This window comes from Eurosta solidaginis, chromosome 4 (assembly GCF_040869045.1).
Source record: "Eurosta solidaginis isolate ZX-2024a chromosome 4, ASM4086904v1, whole genome shotgun sequence".
NCBI lineage: Eukaryota > Metazoa > Arthropoda > Insecta > Diptera > Tephritidae > Eurosta > Eurosta solidaginis.
In genome coordinates, this window is record NC_090322.1 from 144,222,225 (window position 1) to 144,242,236 (window position 20,012).

General features: G+C 33.9%; 1 protein-coding gene across 6 annotated transcripts in view; it reads left to right on the top strand.

Annotated features, from left to right (window-relative positions):
• The first annotated feature begins 2,169 nt into the window (after positions 1–2,169).
• The window catches only part of up (Troponin T, skeletal muscle), a 44,479-nt gene continuing 26,636 nt past the window's right edge, over positions 2,170–20,012 (top strand). For 4 of the 6 annotated variants that reach the window (XM_067783234.1, XM_067783235.1, XM_067783238.1 and 1 more), the window contains exons 1-2: positions 2,170–2,306; positions 18,273–18,319. In XM_067783234.1, the coding sequence (XP_067639335.1) occupies positions 18,297–18,319 (23 nt within the window). In that variant the 5' untranslated portion in view covers positions 2,170–2,306; positions 18,273–18,296. The remainder of the gene's footprint in view (positions 2,307–18,272; positions 18,320–20,012) is intronic. The other 2 variants (XM_067783236.1, XM_067783237.1) reach the window with 1 other exon arrangement.

Sequence of the window (20,012 nt, forward strand, 5' to 3'; positions counted from 1 at the left end):
GTCTTTCCCCTTCCCTTGCCTTGTTCCCCCTCTATCCCACCATCTCCTCTCCTAGGGATGGCGATGAGAGCAGGTACTTCGTTTTGTCGTTATTCGCCACTAAACCCATCCACTCCGCTCTTCTTTACAGTTTATTTGTTCATACTGATGATATCAATTTCGTCAGCAGGTGACGTGTATACATTTTTTTCCCGGTTTTTTTTTCCAAGATTCGGTGCATAGTGAAAATCTGTTCACGGTGGGCTTGAATAGCTCCGCCAGCAATCCATGAGCGCCCGTGGCTTAGTTGTTTTTCAATCTGGTTATTGCTATTCTAACTTCGTTCGGATGTTCAGTGCCTACCCAGATGCAAAAGAGTCGCTATGGGAATTCCCTGGTGAATGGCGGTCAGAAGTTTTACCCACTTGCGTCGACACGATGGCTACACCCTCCCATTTTTGGTTAACAATGGACTTTGAAAAAAAAAAAAATCAAAAGTGGGCAAGAACAACTCCTGTGCCAAATTTCAGCACGATTTCTGGAATGGCTTTTGCTTTACGGCTTGCAAAACTTTGAAATTTTCTTCTTCTAGATGCGGGCTGACCCACGCCCATTTTCCAAAATGATAGAGATAGCGCAGACCTGAAGGGTAGCTTGCAGGTAATTGGCGGCTGAATAGTATACGGACATTTATTCGACGAGAGAAATATGGATAGAAAGGAAAGAAGAAAGAGAGATTGTGGCAGGGGGTAAAAGAGAGAGACGTAGATGGAGGTAGAGAGCGAACGAGATGAATGGTATTAGAGTAAGCCTCTTTAAAACTCAACAGCAGGCCGTAAGGTTTATAGTATTGCACTCTTTCATCAGAGTTAATTTATGCATACCCATCCCGAGCGGCACTATAAATAATATTATACATAATAATGCATTTATTATGCGAACTATATTCTTCTTATGTATTAAGTAAACGTTGCAATTTATCTTGAATATTCTGCTATTTTAATGTTACGTATACGCCCCGTGTCACTCTACCGGCGGCTAAATATTTCAAGTATTGTTGGGCTATGTACTTAGTATAAAAAAATAAATTTATAAATATGTAATAAAATTAATAAATAAAAAAATAATGAACAGGATTAGCCTGGTGTCATTGGGCCATTGGAGTGCAGTGCGCTGCCACAACGTCCAATTATTATTATTATAAGGTATAAGGCAAAACTGCGCCCAATGAGTCCAGATTGTTTAAATTAAGAATGTTTAAAATTTTTTGATAAAAGACTTTAGTGTTAATACCTACTTTTATATATATACATATGACCAACTACTTTGTATACCAGTTTACAGTATATAACAAAATCTAATAACAGCATAAAAACATTATTTTTTAAACGAATATTTAAATTTGTTCGCCTACGCCACTAATATTTGTAGCACACTACAACCAACGTCCATTTGCACTCGCGCAACATGAACGAACGCAGATGGCGCGACGTCTAAATGACTCACACAGCCAGAACCATTAGGTTTGGCAAAACATACGCACAAACAACAACAATCATGATGAAACCACCGGCAAAACACTGCTCGTCTGAGCGCATATAAAGGCACACCACATAAACGAAAGCCTGTGTCTATGCCACAATAGTTGTTGTTGTTGCTTATTGCTTAACGGCCTGTTGCCTTTTTAACTGTTGGCAGCTGACTATAGAATATTGGCAACAGCATGTAGGTGGTTTGTGGTATATAGAATACTGTATTTGTGTGTGTATGTGTGCATATACAATATGAAAAACAAGATATTTTCTTAAATGAAAAAGTTTACATTTCACTCAAGATATGTTTTTATGATAGCTCACAACGATTCGAAACAACCTTCACATACATACATGAATACACTGAGATTCTATACCCCAACCTCTCATCGTCTGCGTTCCCACCCACACGAATCATTAGTGGCATAATAATTTCGCTTTTTGTTATTGCTTAAAGCGCCCACGACACACCTGAATATTTGCTGCTACTTTATGCCTAAACAATAGTTGTTGCACTCACACATACGCGTTTGCTCCGCAACTTTATCTTTGGTTTTACCGTTCGCACATACGGCTCTCTCGTGCACTGCACACGATCGATTGCCTGCAGCTGTTTATCGGCTATGTATGTGTGCGTTTTGTGAAAATTTAATTTTCTGAAAAATTTCCGCAACATAACGTGCCTGGTTTTCTTGCTTGATCGTCAGTCTGTTTAGTCGAACCGCAGCATTCGCTCCTAACGTCGTCAGCTGCTCGGACTATCGTAGAGAGTGTAATTTTGTTTCTTTTCCCTAAGTAAGTTTTCAGCACATATAAAATTGTTCAAAAAAACAAAGGAATTTAAATATGGCTCAAATCATATTTGTAACAAAATTACAATTTTTGAAAACTGAAAATAGAAAAAAACAAAAATAGTTTTTTGTATCCTTGTAAGTTTTTCAAACTGTGTGATAGATTTGTTCATGAGAAAAGTGCAGAATGTTCTGAAACGAAAACTTTCTAAAGGACTTTCGCTGCAATAAAAAGTTATATAACACAAATGGACGTTCAAACGAAATTGAATAAAGTGAATTTTAATATATTTTTTTCATTGTGGGAACCAATATTCTGAGAAATATGTACATGCGCTATTTTATCGAATGATATTGACCTATTAATCTGAAGTGTCTGTATAGATATCTTGGCTATATAGAGTAAAAGGAGTGTGTGTCTGTGTGTGTGTGTTTGTGACGGCAAAACAATATAGTGAACTTAAAAATTATGCTCTAATAAAAAAATTTTTAATTGAAATATTGGCTAATTTGAGAAAAGAAAAGAAAATTCAAATGATCTAAAAAATAAAAGGGAACTAAATAAGTTTGTAGATCTCAAAAATTAACAATTAATAAAAAACCCAAGGGAAATTAATGAAATAAATAAGACTAATTAAAAACAATTGGGAGTTTCTTATATTTAATAAATTGAGAAAACAACGTGTATTTCTTTCAAATATTTATTCAAGATCTGAGAAAAAAAGTTGTTTTAGAAAAAAATAAAATTTATAACAAAAATAAAGAGTTACAAAAAAAAATTTTTAAATGAAGGTTTAATTACAGAAAAAATTAAATAAAACAATTGAAGACAAAAATTTTATTATAACAAAAAAATATGTTTAATAGTGGCTTAAACCAATTAAAAATATTAAAGAAAAATAATTATGCTATCGAATCGAACTCAAGGCACTAACTTTAATTTTTTGTCATTATTATTGTTATGATGTGAATTTTTTTTATTATTAAAAACAAAATTTTTAAATTGAGTAGAGAAAGAAAATTTTAAGACAACTGTTATGCCTCAACTTAAAATTTTCTTTCTTCTTTATATATTTAAACCATTTTTACAATTAAGGATAAAAAACTAATACGATATAGTTAAATAATATAAAATGACTATAGTAAAATAAAGAAAGTTAGTAAAATAAAATAAAATTTAAAAAATCAGAGTAAAATAAAGTAAAATAAAATAAAAAAATAAAATAAAATAAAATAAAATAAAATAAAAAGAAATAAAATAAAATAATAAAAAATAAAATGAATTAAAATAAAATAAAATAAAACAAGGTAAAATAAAATGGCATAAAATAAAATAAAATAAAGTGAAATAAAATAGAAAAAAATAAAATAAAATAAAATAACATAAAATAAAAAAATTAAAATAAAATAAAGCAATAAAAATAAAATAAAATAAAATAAAATAAAATAAGAAAAATTAAAATAAAATAAAACAAGATAAAAAATGACATGACATAAAATAAAATAAAATAAAATAAAATAAAATAAAGTGAAATAAAATAGAATTAAATAGAAAAAATAAAATAAAATAAAATATAATAAAATAAAATAAAATAAAATATAATAAAATAAAATAATGTAATAATGAAGTATTCTAAAATAAAATAAGATAAAATAAAATAAAATATAATAAAATAATGTAATAATGAAGTAAAATAAAATAAAATAAGATAAGATAAAATAAAATAAAATAAAATAAAGTGAAAAAAATAGAATTAAATAGAATACAATAAAATAAAAGAAAATATAATAAAATAATATAATATAATAATGAAATAAAATAAAATAGAATATGATATAACAAAATAACATAAAATAAAATGAAGTAAAATAAAATAAAATAAGATAAAATAAAATAAAATAAAATAAAATAAAATAAAATAAGAAAAATTAAAATAAAATAAAACAAGATAAAATATGACATGAAATAAAATAAAATAATATAATAATGAAGTAAAATAAAAGAAAAGGAAAACAGACTTGATGCATAAATTAAAGTCCAATCATTTACGTAAAAAAGAAGTCATTGAAATAAAAAAAAAAATCAATTAAAAAAATAGATATAAAATATAATAAGTAGCATAAAGTAAAATAAAATAAGGTAAGGTAAAATAAACACTGAAAAAAAAAATTATAAATTTAGATAAAAATCAATTTGAAGTAAAGTGTTTAAATATAAAAAGGAAGTTGAGAAAAGGAAGAAACAAATGATTGCGATAAAATTTCTGTTTGATTTTTCTGCTTACGACAATGTAAATAAAAAACTAAAAACAAAGTGTAAATATACAAAGTAGATTATAGCAAAAATATGTTAGCATAACATAGCATCAATAACGCGCCCGATACGCATGCTGCCGCCACGCACAGCGCCCATCGAATGTTTCTGTGCTGCAATAACATAATAAAATTTGTGGCATGCAGGGCGCCGCAGCCGTGCAGCCAAAAATAGACATCGGGTCTTAGCTCATTGTGTTACATGATATACCAAACGATCAACGAGCCAACAAAAACACAAAGCAACAAAAATGAAAGCAAAGGAGAAAAAATAATGAAAAGCAAAAAAATGAGTAAAGAAATGAAAAGCGGAATAAAAGAAATCATAATCCAAACAGCAAGATGCCAAGACAAATGAAAAAGAATGAGAATATAAAACAAAGTATAGTGGGGCAACAACAACAAGCGTTGCAGCTGTTACTGTCACTATGCAAAAACAGATGAAGCAAACGGAACGCAAACATATACACACACGCACACTTGCACATCCTCATGCACTGACAAACACACTTAAACGCACACGAAAAAGCACACACACAAAAAATACGGTACAAGTTGCGCAACAATAACAACCAGGAAAACGATATAAAAAAAATATTTTAAATGTGTGTGAATTTAAAAATAAATTTTTTAAAAAAGGAAAAAATAGTACGAGTGTTAGCTTTAAAGTCTAGATAGCCTTAGCTACTTGCCAGCACCTTGGCAAAATTGAAATGAAATGAAATGAGAACAGGAAAAGTATAAAAAATGTGTATACACATGCATGATGTATGTGGCTATACAAAGAATTCTTCGAAGAACTGCATAACAGCCAAATAGAAAAAAAAAAACAAAAAAAATATAAATATAAAAAAAGGAACGATTTGCAGTGTATTGCTATGTGTGTGCGCGTATTGTGCATGCCATAATTTTGCTTATAAATAATATTGCGCACAAATATATGTATGTAGGAATGCGTACGTGCAAATTGCCAAACGCCTGGAAAACGTCATAAACGCAGCACTCTAAATTTAGAAAGTTTGAAGTTGCGATAGAAGCACTCATAATTTTTCAAACACACAAATACATGGAAAGCAACACCTACGTATAAACACATACAAACACATTAACAAGCAGTAGCCATGCTTTGGTTGCTTTTTTGCTGTTCGAACGCGATGGATCACACTTTTGCACACGAAATTTCTGAGGTTTAATGCAAAAGAGCTTTCAGTGCTTTCAAAAACTTTTCAACGATTTGACCGCAATGCACAGCGTTCGTGTATGAACACTCGTATAGACCTTGCAGTTTTGTTGCTGTACTCTCTTTTTGTGATGAGAGTGAGCGCCGTTCCATGCGTTTCACCCACGCAAAATTCTATTTTGAAATTATTTTTATTTGTTTAAAATCATTTGCATATTTCTTTACTTTGTCAGGCATTTTTCGATGTCACATTTATGTTATAATTTTGGAATTTTGCCATTTGATACTATTTTTATTTTTATTAAGCAAAAACGAACGAATTCCATGAGAGCGCGTAGTGTTGGCAGTATGTATGTTCGTACGTAGTGGTATAATGCAGATGAAGAGAAAGCTGTTTGTCTTGAGACCATTTATCAAATCCCCCTTTTGTTTATTTTTCGTTGAAACTTGCCAGCCATATGTCATAGCCCTAAACTATACACCTCGTAGCTATGTATGTAGGTGGAGTACCCACAATCGGGCAGATTTTTGTATCATAAAACTCGTGTGAACTTCCTGTGCTGATATTGACCAGGGTTGTTGTTGATGTTAAAATTATTGGGATCATCTATTTCAGATAAAGTTATCAGATCTTTATGGAAAGCAGTTCAAAAATTATTTCACTGTTGTCTGACTACTTACCTTGATATCGCACAAGTAATGATATTCTCTCGTTTTGTGTGTGTTTAATTGAGATTAATGCGAAGTTAATAAACCCCTTGCGCCCTTCGACCCTGGTAATGCCCTCATTTCAATGCCCATGCCCTCATTTTGCTGAGCCCCTGTGTACCAGCTAATTGATATTTCTAAGGTGTGGCAAGCCCAGCTAAAAGCTACTTAAATATACCTAGAGACATCGAGTAAATTCCTGATACCACATCTGAAATCACGTTAGAACCGCCGGTGTTTGTTGGTTTGGCAAACCTGAATTAACAAAGAAATAAATGGTATTCGAGTGACGAATGTTCCAAAGGCCCGTACCTGGTGTTAATCTCGAGAACAGGTTTTTTTAAAACAATTCATTCTGCTTCGAAAGAACACTGGACAGACGCACAGCTCCTCAATTTCCTGTGCTCTTGGAAGATTGCAGCTACTGCGAGAAGTATAAAGTTCCAGTCCCATCCGCAATTCATGAATGCCAATTGTCAAGCGCCTGGCGAGTACCGAAACTAGTCCGAATATATCCTTGCTATTTATGACAAGATTGGCCGAATATTGTTTTTCGTTGTATTAAGGCCACATGCTCCTAAAAAATATGCAGATTGCTATTGCTTCCACCTTTTGCTAACCTCGCGGGGCTAGTGCTTAGTTGTGCGACCCTTGATACGTGCAAGGGGTGCAAGGACTTCTGCTGATGCTCAAGCGCCTTAGGCGCCGAGCTTTCTGTAGGCTGATGAGATTATTGTAATTCCGAGGACCTTATATCTTCGGCATAAGGGACTCTTTACCAAACATCGATTAACAAACAGAAATAATGTGTTTGTAAATCCCACATAGTTGGTATGAGATGCTATATTGCTGGTCGTTTAGTCTTGTCTGTTCAATATTACGTATCTTCCCCATGGCTTTTTGAGAAAATACCTAAATGAGCAAGCCCTTTATATGGTGGTTTTCTCCCATCTTTGGCCTTTATTAGGAAGCAAAGAACTGAGATTTGTTTGGACGATTACGTAGTATTTACTGTTATCAAAAAAAAAAAAAAAAAAATTCGACGCATTCCGCCTTGGCAACCATGACACTGTTGATAAACAATTTTACCCTGTTACCCTGAGACGGCAATAAAAAGTAAACTCCTATCCAAAGGAGCAAAAGTTACGCTTGATAAGTCCCTTATCACACCTGTACTGATATACGACGCGGAGTCATAGAAGGTGTCGAAGGAAGATAAGATATCCACTCGATCATTCATGAGAAAAAATCCTACGGAAAATTTCCTATCATGGCATTAAGGTCGCATTTCGAATGAAGCTAAGTGATGAGCTGGAGCTGCTTTAGGCCCATATAAACATGGCAACCCGAATAAAGACCCTAATGCTTTACTGGCTAAAAAGTTGAAGTTCCTCTGGCTAAGAAAGTATACATATATACTGGGTATTGTATTTGAAACCAGAGGAAAATATTGTAACGAATTTACTGCAAATCCTCTTATTTGCAACCTTCTGCTAAGTTCGAATCACTAAACTGTTGAATAAATAACTCCAATATTGAATAATGGAAAAATGGTCTTTATTAAAGTACTTCACAATAACGCTTATACTTTGCAACTAGCTGGCTTAATAACCAAACTGACTGATAGCTTAAATGATACTGATCTATTGCCCGACAGATAGCGTGCTTAACTGAAACTGCTTACTGCGCCTCTACCGTTGGTGCTTTTATACTCTGTGATTTCCTGGTTTCATCTTCTAGGCGCTTTCCGAATTTACTTAGTTACTGCCATATAATTATAACTACAGATGCAAGTGTATATCTTCTCAGAGGCGCGTGTGTTTGTGAGCGACACTTCCACAATTACAATTGCATACTTTTGGGAGCATCTCAGATAAGATATCTGCATGTCTTTGTGCATCTGTTCTCCGCTGCGTGTACGTACATATGTGTAGACATAATGATTGAATTATTGATGTGCGTACAAATCACTGTTTAGCATCGGCTTAGAGATGGCAATATCCCTTAGTGTTGCTAATATTCGTAACAATATGATCTCTCTTGAGCTCCAGTCATAACGCTGCGCTGAAGTCGGCGATTTTGTTGATAATCTATATCTGTACTGTCCGATCTAACAGCTATTTTATAGTGTTGCATTCCTTTGTTCTTTTCGTCTGAGAGGCAGGTATGCGTCAACCTGTTGGCCGTTGTTGAGAAGTAGAGCTTACGATTTCTTCTCGAACATAAGCGAGATTTTCGAGACCCGCGAAATCAAGAACTCGACTTCTCGCGAGATTCTCGTGTCTCGAAATCCTCGTAAATCTCGCGAGCTTCTCGTCATTCTTAATTAATCGCTGTATGGACAGTATTTTTACACTTGTTTTTTTTTACTTGTGACTTTTTTGCTGATTATATTGCTTCAATGACATTTAGCTCAAAACATATTTATTATTCATATCATTTTGTTCGCAATCATTGTGAATTCATACAAGTGGCGAATGTTTGTAAAAACGTTCACAATAGTAAACAGCCTCGATCACCTGTTCAATCGCTGTTCGATTACTAAAACCATTTGCTCAATAGTGTTTTTCAAACATTTTTGTAGACGACTGGTATATTGCATTATTTGCATATTTTAAAATGCTTACCTAACGGGCTGCTCAAATTTAATCTATTAACTGGATTTTAAAAATGAATATTAATATGTAGACTGATTTTCTGTATACACATTTTAAAGAAAAGCTGATTTGAAACACATATGGGCAATTCATGGCATGTAATCGCGAGCAAAAAACAAACCTATTGTCCATTCTCTGGCCATTCGCGACAGCCGTTCTCCCTGTCGGCAATTATTTGACAGGTAGGTATGGCAATGGAGGAATAGAAATATTCTTCACTCGTATGGATTCGCAATGTTCGCAATATTTTATTTTTCAACGAGACATCAAGAGCACGGCTTCTCGCGAGCCTTACGAGTAATTCGAGATTTGAGAATCTCGCGAGAAGGCGAGACTCGCGATAAATCTCTTCTCGAACATGTTCGATAAATCGTGAGCTCTATTAAGAAGATGCCAGATTAATATTGATTTTGAGTCTTCATGTTTTTAGTAACGTAGACTCAGCGTTCTGAGGTAATAAAACAGCCCACCAGGGACTGCTGACATAACGGATAGATGGTTATTTGCAAATCTTATAAGTTGATTACTTTAGCGTTGACAATGAAGATATCATGTGAACCCTAGTAGGTTCCCAATAATCTAGAGACGCCCGATAAGCTGTGCGAGGAGATGAATACAAACATATCATTCGCCATATCTTCGCCCTTGAAGTGGAACTCATGAATCGGAATAGTACGTAACAGGTCAGCTTCGTGTATTTGCTGCAGGGGATGACGAATTCATGCTGTAGCATGGCTTTTCTTCTTCTCTTAAAACTCGAGTCATTCCCGTAAGTACTAGAGGAGGCTTAGTGGTAGGAGCATAACAGCTGTATTAAAAGCATCAATGTATCAATAAGGCTTACTGACTTCCTGACTCTTGTGTCTTCTATGCGGAGATCTATGCCAAAGAATGGGCAACTGCAATGCTGCTAGACAATACAGTATCAACGACCAATGCAATAACTTTGTTGACATCCACATTGCTTTAAATTCATTACAATCCAACTTGATAAAATCAGTTGTTCTAGAGAAGTGTCAAGTTTTGCTACTGTCTCTTATTATCGGAACACACCATAAAAATAACGGACTTTCTGTGAATCAACCGTAACAATTGCAAGCTCCTTATGAGCATGTTTGAATAGAAAAGGAACGAGCTTCCTCCTCAAACTAAGCAAATCTGCAGTGAGAGTACTTACCAGCATCAGCACCGATCACTCACACAAGCTCCCTCTGCAGATCAAGTCAGAATGAAGAGGTAGAGAAGTCGATTCATTACCCATTCTTTGCCGATATGTACATGACTGTAGGCACGACGACTTAAATAGATTTCTAGACGCAAGGTTTTTCGACAGTTTGGCGGAGGTTAGGAATGCGGACTTTATGCTCCCACTTGCTTTGCCATATACCCTAAGACAATGCAAGTGGCTAAATGAAAACCGAAAAAGTGGACATTTTGAAAATTTGCATATTTTTAGCTTGATGCCATCAAAATAAAAATGCTCTAGTCAAATTTTGCTTTAAACAAATAAGACGTCACTTGTGAAAAATTTATTTTATTGGTATTTTAATGGCATTCAGTTATATAAAATGTTTGTATGTATAGTTACAAAAACTTTGAAAATATAATACAAATATTGAACAAAATAAACAGATTTCAAAAATTTATTTTAAAATCCACATTAATAAAATAGGCTAACTTATGACGCACAATATTTGTACTCTAATTAATGCTAAGCACTTCTGTCTGTACTATACATAATATACACTTCCGAACAAGAAAATAGCAAAAAAAAAAAAACAAACAAAATATAAACACATTTGAGCATTATTTTTTCTTTTTGATTTTCGTTGTTTAAGAAAAAAAAAAACGAAGTTTAATAAATCACATGGGGAAAACTATGTAAACCAAATTCCAAAAAGATTTCAAAAAATTCAAAATTTCAAAAAAAATTTTAAATTAAAATTGCAAAAATATGTACTATTGGTATACGTAACAGCCAGTAAAAAAAATTTTAACACAAAATTGTAAACAAATTTTGGTTTTTCTTGATTTTCGCTTATTAAAAGAGAGCTTCCTAGAGAGAACTATTTAAACCAAATTCAAAAATGTCTTCAAGAAAGTTCGGAATTTTAAAAAATTCAACAATTAAAATTCCAAATCTTTAATAAGAATTTTAAGAATACTATGTAAACATAATTCCATAAAATTTGGAAAAATTCAAAATTTCAAAAAGTTTTTAAAATTAAAATTTTAGACTATGTAATACCTGTATGTTATAAGTTAGGCCTCGTCGGTAACAGCAAGTGTAGGAAGTGTGAGCTGCAGGAAGAAACGGTTGAGCACGTTCCGCATACGTGTTCTGTGCTCGCCAGGTCACGAATCCAGCTATTAGGGGCGACATAGTTGCCAGATCTCGAGATAGCAATTAAGCTGGGCCTCAGAAAACTGCTAGTATTTGCCAACGGGATGGAGTTATGCTATAATATATGTCCTGGTACCTGATTGGGGTCCTTCGGTTTGGTCGTCAAACAAAAACTGGTAACACTATAGACACATTCAGTCTATGTGAGGCCTTCATTGGCCGGCCAGTTCAACTTAACCTAATCTGTATATGTAAACAACAACCGCACACGATGATTTTGTGAGAAAAATTGAAATAATTATTACCTGAGTAACATAGAGCAGCGTACACATATCAACACTAATACGACAGACCCTCATTTCATTACGCTCTCACAATTTTTTTTTGTTTTTTTTTGTTCTCTCATCACAGCTTCACTCAGTCATTTAAATTTTTATTATTTTGGTGCTGTTGCTAAAGCTCATTTTGGATGACAGAAATTCAATACGATCTATTTTAAAATAATACAAAAACAAATCATATTTTACTTAGCGTTAAATATTCATTGGATATGTTAGTGTAAATCCTATATATTTATGTATGTATATATGTATATGTATACAAATTGCTGTTTACCTGTGCCATATGCATATCTGTGATTCATATCAGAAATTTTTCTATGCAAATATACAAGCAAAATTTGAGCTCCACCACACAGATAAATTCTGGTTTTCACCTATAATTGGGAATATAGACAAAGTCATATACATAAATTCATATAGTATAAATGAAAATATATTTATGTTTGTATGTGTAACTTTGTATTTGTAAATCCGCATTGATGTTATGCATATGAGGTGTAAGTATGCATACTTAGTGTTGGTGTGAGCTTTTATATGTATGTATGAATGTGTGTGTTGTATTTGGGGAAAATTTGATAATGAGCCGTGGCTTTGCTGGTTAAGCTTTTCAATTTTGTTTGCCTTCACCATGCAAATGGTGTATATGTACCCATACATACACACATACAAAAAAGTATGTGCATAAATTTCTTGTTTATTATCAAATATGCCGCGTTAGCAAAAAACTTTGAATTAAAAAAATGCAAATTTCGCGATTTTGTTTTAGTAACCAAGCAAAGTAATTGTGGGTGTACATTAGACTGAGTTGTGCGCGCTTGCAAAGTAAAAAAAGCTCCAAAAGTCCGCCCAGAAGAACCTACCTCAAAAAATTAGAAGGGTATGCAGGCTATCAATGCTTAACATCTTGAGGGCCTTGAAAACAACAATAAAGCTGGATGGTTGGCGCAAGGGTGTCCAACTGACGGACGAGCCGATGCAAGTGAACATCGATGGTTCCAAAGTAGTGGAAGGAGTACGGTCTGCGGTATATTGCGCTGATCCGGAAATAACCAGATTCTGTAAGCTGTAACGTTTTTCAGACGGAAGTATTAGAAGTAACCAACGCAGTAGAAACACTGGAAGAAAATAGCTTAAACTACTGCAGCCGTGCCACCTTTAATAGTGACGGCCAAGCAGCAATTAAGGCAATAATCTCGCACAGCACAGCAACTAAAAGTGTTTTAAGACAGTAAGCAATCCCTGAAAAGAATCGAGACAGGGAGAAGCATACATCTATATTGGGTCCCAGGGCATATGTGAATAGATGGGAATGAAAAAGCGGATGAACTAGCTAAAAAGGGCGCATCCCTTGAAGCTTGCTCCGTAGACGTCCCAATTAGACTGGGCGAGATTAAGCGAAGGCGAGAGGTGCACATGATTGACCAAGCGGGAAAGGCGTGGATTCAAGCGCAGTGCTGTAAAGTGTCGAAGATTATGTGTACGTCTTACAACCTTTGACTAACAAAATTGCTTCTATCATTAAAAAGAGGGGACTGTAGACTCATGACGGGTATTCTGACTGCACACTGTCTTCTGGCGTCACATGCCTTTAAATTAGGCATGTTCAGTGATAGCAGATGTAGAAAGTGCGTGCTGGAGGAGGAAACGATTGAGCACATTTTGTGCTGCTGCCCTGCGCCCGTCAGACGAAGACTCAAGCTATTAGGAGTAATCCAGCGTTAAGATCTAGAAGCAGCAAGTGGCATAGGTCCTAGAAAGTTTCTAGTATATACCAATAGAACGGATTTATTTTATAAGTCCTGGTTTTTGATAAGATTTTCACTAGCACTACAGACTCATTCAGTCTATGTGAGGTTCTCAAGGACCGGCCAGTTTAACCTAACCTAAACGCCTACAAGTTTGAAGTTTTAAGTAAGAGGTGGTGGAAAAATATGTTTTTTCCTTTTTTATTCTTGAAAATAAAACCATTTACTTTTTATTGAAATTGGTTATTTGACACATATTTTAAAAAGCCAAGTGTCACTTTTTTGTCTGGATAGTTTTTTTAATACCCTCAGGGGTCCTTCTGGGTTATGCAGTCATTTTCTAATGGTCACTTTTTCATAATTTTAAGAAACGAGAATCATGCTTTAAAGAGCCACAACTGGTTTCGTGAATAAAATGATCTCAAAAAGTCTTTAAAAGCAGGTTTAGAATTTCTCAAGTTCAACATAATGACATTTAATTTTTTAAATGGGCTGACTAATAACCATGTAGCGATAAAAGCTATCCCCGGGTCATTTGGGGACCACTTCGGATTGTATGGGGATTATTTCCGGGACCCTTTCGTTGTCCTCGCGGGGGTCATTTCGAAATGATTTTAGGAACTCCTTCGGGGTACGCCCAGCTTCATTTTGAGGTCATTTTGTGGTCCTTTGGAGGTCATTCCAGTATAATTTTGCGGGCTCTCTCGGGGTGCTACCGTGATCATTTGTAGATCACTTCGGGGTCGTTAGGAGGTCGTTTCGGGGGGCTTTTCCGGGCCCTAGCGGATTCATTTGGGGATCAATTGGGGCTGATTTTAGGGACTCCCTCGGAAGCCTCTCGGAGTTATTTGGGGATCACTTCAGAAAAAATCGTGTATTTTTATGTTATCACTATGTCCTATTTAGTTTCTATCCTAATCTGTTCTTTTCGGCATATAACTTAAAAAAAAAGATAATATCAATGCTTCACATTTGCCAGGCATCCAATGACGGCTAACATTTTCTTCTTAATTTCCACGAATGTCAATAACAATGTTGATGTATTGACTTTTACAAAGTATTCTGATTTCTCATCTTTAAAACAACTAAAGCGTATGGTTTTTGTTGTGTAGCAAATTTGCACATATTCGCATTGGCCTTTATTGGCCTAACAGGCACTTTAGCTGATTGGCTGTAATTTTTTTTAGAGCGAATTGTACATATGAGGAAATGGGGAAAACATAAAAGCAAATAAAGGGCGAACAATTTTTTTAAGTTTACTTTTTGTTGTTGTTTAAAAGCATTGGTTGTTTATAGGTGCAAAGCGCTATAGGTACATTTTTTTAATTGTTAGATATGTATGTAGGTACACTGAAAGAAAAAGACTGGTAAAATCAACCGAAATACGGGTCAATTCAACAGAAATTTCTGTCAATTTGTATCCATCGCAACAAGATGCTGAATCAACTGCGCAAAAATCGTTGATTCGTAAAACAAAAAAAGTTGTTGCGACAGCTTTGTACGAAAGTACCTATGTTGCGGCATTTGCAAGGCAGATGAGTTTTCACTGAGATCTTTTCATGGCAGAAATATACTCGGAGTGTTTGCCGAACAGTGCCGAGGGGCGACCGAGCTTAGGAAAATTTTCTTCTAAATGAAAAACCTTACTTATAAAATTTTTATGTTGCTTTGCCCGGGGTTTTCGGTGTTGTAGGCGGAGCACGCTACAGTATAGTACACAGCATACATAAGTACAAAGTAGGGAACACAGTGAGCGTAAAATTCTCTTTGAAATTTGCTCATGTATTGACTGTTGATCGCTGTTGAAATGACCAGTGAGATCAGTTGTGTTAACAAAATCAGTTAGATTGATAAGGAATCTGTCAATTTTACAGAATTTTGTTAACTTAAGAGCGACAATTTCTCTTCTGTTGAAATGACTAAACTAATTTGTTCGTTTGACAAAGAACTCGGTCGAATTAACCTTAATTCGATCAATTTCACCGAATCTCCGTTAAGCCAAGAACAACAGAACCAATTTGTTGATTTTACTAGCACCATTTCTTTCAGTGTAGAAAGCAAATTGGAGCTATTTGGTTTGATAAAAGGTGCAATGGATAAATAAAGGTAGAGTTCACAATTTATTAAGCTAACGATGTGAGAACGAATGTTGATTATAACATTGCACGCAAACATTTTTCAGAATAGTTTCTACCAAAATAAATGGAATTATATTTTAGGTTAATTCGAAGCCAACTGCAGTATGAATACGACATTATTATTAAGCCTGCTTCTTGATCTACTTAACAACTTGTAGAAATGGCCTGAGAACTCTTTGGAGGTCAATTTGTGATCTTTTTGGAAATTATTTCATATTATTTGAATAATAGTTTAATCTCGTTTGGGAAAGATTTTGTTACGATTTTGTAGCTACTGAGTTTGGTATATTTTCGGAATGATTGCGGACCCAGGTCAGGCACAGTTCGATATATTTTGTAAAGCCCTCTTTGGTTATTTCTTGAATCATTGCGTTTAAATTTTGGACCACTTTACTACTGGTTTAGGGATTATATAGACCCTCTTTGATAAATGATGAAAAAGCAGTTTTGCTAATTTTGAGTTCGTAAATTGATTGCGTTAGCCATTGCATGTTCTATATGAAATTTAAATCCTGGATATCATGCAAATCATTTTCGGGCAACTGCGTTACCCTTTTGAGTCTATACAGGATATAGACATTTTTCCATATTGTTTTCGGGATTATATAATTACCATATGAGGATCACTCCTGGACCAGTTTGTGATTTTTTCGGAGCCAATAATTTTTAAACCCAACTGATGCTGTTTATTTATTTGCTCTCGAAAAATAATAGGGGTTTCAATAAAGTAGCCGCCTTCGAAGAAGGGTCAGGTTTAGAACAATTAAGTTTCTGCAGAAAAAAGCGGTTAAAAAATGTACCGGACTCAAAAAACTAACAAGTATCAAAAAAATGTACCGGTCCCACCAAGGTTGGCGGTTGTGAACCCTTAACCGGTTCCGAAACGGTAATTGTGTTGGAAAAAATAACGGTTTCGCAAACTGGTCTTGAAAAAATAATAATTTTTGAACAAGAAACAAGTTAAGAAAAAGTAATGGGTTTCAGAAAAAAAATCAGGTTTCGAAAAACTAAACGGTTAAGGCCAAGTAACCGGTTTCGACGAGCTTAGCGATTTAAAATATTAACCGGTTTCGAAAATGTGACCTGTCTGTAGCAAGCAGCCGGCTTCGAAAAATTCAGCGCTTTGAAAAAGTAACCATTAATGAAAAAGTAATTGTTTCGAACAAATATACCGTTGCTAACAAAAAAAAAAACGGATAAAAAAAATAACTGGTTAAACCGATTCTGAAAAAATAACCGATTGGGAAAACTAACCGATTTCGAAACGTAACAGCTTGGAAATCTTGACCAACCACCAGGTAACCGGTTTCGAATAAGAACCCTACTTCGAAAAAGTAGCTGGTTTCGAAAAACTAAGCGGTTTCAAAAATGCAGATGTTTTGGAAACACGATAGGCCTAGAAAAAAAACCGGTTTTGTGAAGATAACTGGTTTCAGAAGGAGTAATCTTTTTCAATAAACTAATCGGTTTCAAAAAAGAAGCAAGTTTCAAAAATTTGCCGTTTTCGAAAAGTTACTCGAGGAAAAGTTTTTAATTTCAAAAAAGTAACGGTTTCGAAAGAGTAACGGTTTTCGAAAAAGCTACATGAAAAACAGTTATCAGTTTCGAAAATATAACCTGTTTTTTTGGTCTCAAAATGTAGTCGTTTAAAAATAAGTAGCTGATTCCGAAAAGTTACCAATTTTGATAAATTTACCGTTTTCATAAGTAAAAGTAACACTTTTCAGTTTCGAAAAAGTAATCTGTTTTTTTTTTTGGTCTTACAATATAATCGTTTTAAAATACGGAGCCGGTTCCGAAAGTAGCCAACTTTTTGAAGACGAGTGATCAGTTTCGAAAAAGTAACGGGTTACCCAATGTAATCCTTTTCAAAAGAGTTACCGGTTCGAAAATTTGACCGTTTCCAACAAAGTAACGATGTTCGAAAAAGTTACCTGAAAAAAAGTTATTTGCTGCGAAAAGGAAAAGTTTTTGCAAAAGTAAACGGTTTCGCATTGTAATCTTTGTCAAAAAAGGACCCGGTTTCAAAATGTAAGCGTTTTTGAACAACGTCTGTATATAAAACAGATAGCAAATTTTGGAAAATACCTCTTATGGAAAAATTTTAAAAATTGTAAGAGTCAGCGAACCTGAAAGTTTTTGAAGTTAATAAAAAAATAAATAAATTCCAGACCTAGCAAAACTAGTAGCAAACACTCTGTCCACAGACTAAAGTAGCGCTTTATATAAAAACATAATTTTCATTGCGTGTGCTAGCTTGAACTTTATTTTCTTTTCTAATCTCAATTCAATTACGGAAAATGTTGGCATTATGAACTTTTCTTTTAGCAACAACAAATCGTTACATAAAAGTATTATTAAATATATCAAAGAGACTAAAAATAAAATTTCGATTACAAAGTCAGCTTGAAAACATCAATTATTTAGAAATGACTCTTATCAAAGTATATTTGCATACAATTTGTTGAGTTTGCAATTAAATTTAATATTACTTTAACAAAGCATAAATTCAAATACAAACAAACAATTTTCTTTTATTTCCAGGTTTCTTAATCCCAAACCATAACCATGTCCGACGATGAAGAGTACACGTAAGTACACAAAGAATAAACGAATTTGAACGAAAAATCTAGAAAAAGAGAAAAAGAAATTATAAAATGAAAAAATTGGAATCAAAAGGATATAAAATTGCAACCACAAATAGGATAAAAGCAGCTTTTCAATAAATTAAAACAAGCAATAGCCAGTTGAAAATGAGCATTTGAAATAACAAATACAACAAAATACACGCACTATGCAACAAGCAATTAAAATAATGACATATACACGCCATATCTACTCTAACATAATTCACAAACGAAGCACAAAAACAAAAATAATAATAATTTAAAAACAATTCTTTTTAAATTATTTTAGGAAACGAAACAAAAGTACTAATTGAAATACGATATATTTCAGTAAATATGTGATATACCATATGCAATATTTACATATAATGTTGAATTATAAATTAGCATATTAAACTTGGTCAGTGGAATTATCATATGCGCACACATACATACATATTCAAGCCATTGTGCCACGGGGCGTATGAGCAACATCATCACACTGGCGACTGCCATTGACTGTTTTGTATGTATGTATGTATGCATGTATTTGGTTATGCATAAAAATTTCAATATTTCAATCATTTGTATTAATAACAAATAATACTACCTTGTGGGAATATATAATAAATAAATGTAAAGCGCGATAACCTCCGAAGAGATTTTAGGCCGAACTTCTCTTCCAGTTTTCATCGTGCTCCTTTTAAGCTTTCCTGCAAATTGGCGACTCCGAACGGCATCCGCAAGACAGATGAGTTTTCACTGAGAGATTTTTATGGCAGTAATACACCCCAAGTGCTTTCCAAACACTGCCGAGGGGCGACCCTCGCTAATTGGAAAAGCTTATTTCTAAAATTTTGATCTTGCTTTTCCCGGGGCGTGAACCCAGGATCTTCGGTGTGGAACGCTACCATCATACCACGGCGGCCGACAAGTTTTTATTTTTACATACATACAAATGTATGTATTTAGTATATTGTGTTTGTGAATGTGAGTTTGAAATATTGTGTGAATTATTTTATTGAAGTATGAATTGCTGCGAGCAGAAAGCTAATTGTATTCAAACATGGTTGGATAGGTTTTTTATGTAGGCATACACTGGACCAGTCAGTCACAGCAGCGAAAAGAAGAATAACAGTGGCTGTTTGATAGCTGTGGAGATTTGATCAAATGCAGTCTTCTTATTTTATTTTCCAATTTTAAAAAGGTTTTTGAAAAAACTTGAAAACTTTATTTTTTTGAAATTTCTCGAACAGCTCGATTTTTTTATGAACAGTTCCCTCAATTATTTCGTGTGCAGTTTTGTAGCTCTTTTAGTCTAACAAAGTACAAGTTGTAGGTCTCTCAAAACTCGCATTGATTTGAGTACCTTCTTTTCCGAAGTGTGTCCTATGTAGAAACAATTGTTTCAAAATTTGTACGTATGGAAGAAAATGTAACAACCTTCGAAGAAGAATTGTCAAAAATCAATACGAATTTTGAGGTATCTATATTTTGTACTGTGTTAGACTTAAATTGATCGGGCTATGAAACAACATATTTTAAAAATTCAGAGAACTGCAAATAATAAGTTCAAAGATTTCGTTTAATTTATTCGAATATTTAAGTTTTTTGGAAAATGTTTTTGAAATTGGTTTTTATAGTTGAAAAATTCATAGATGTTTTTTTTTAAATATTG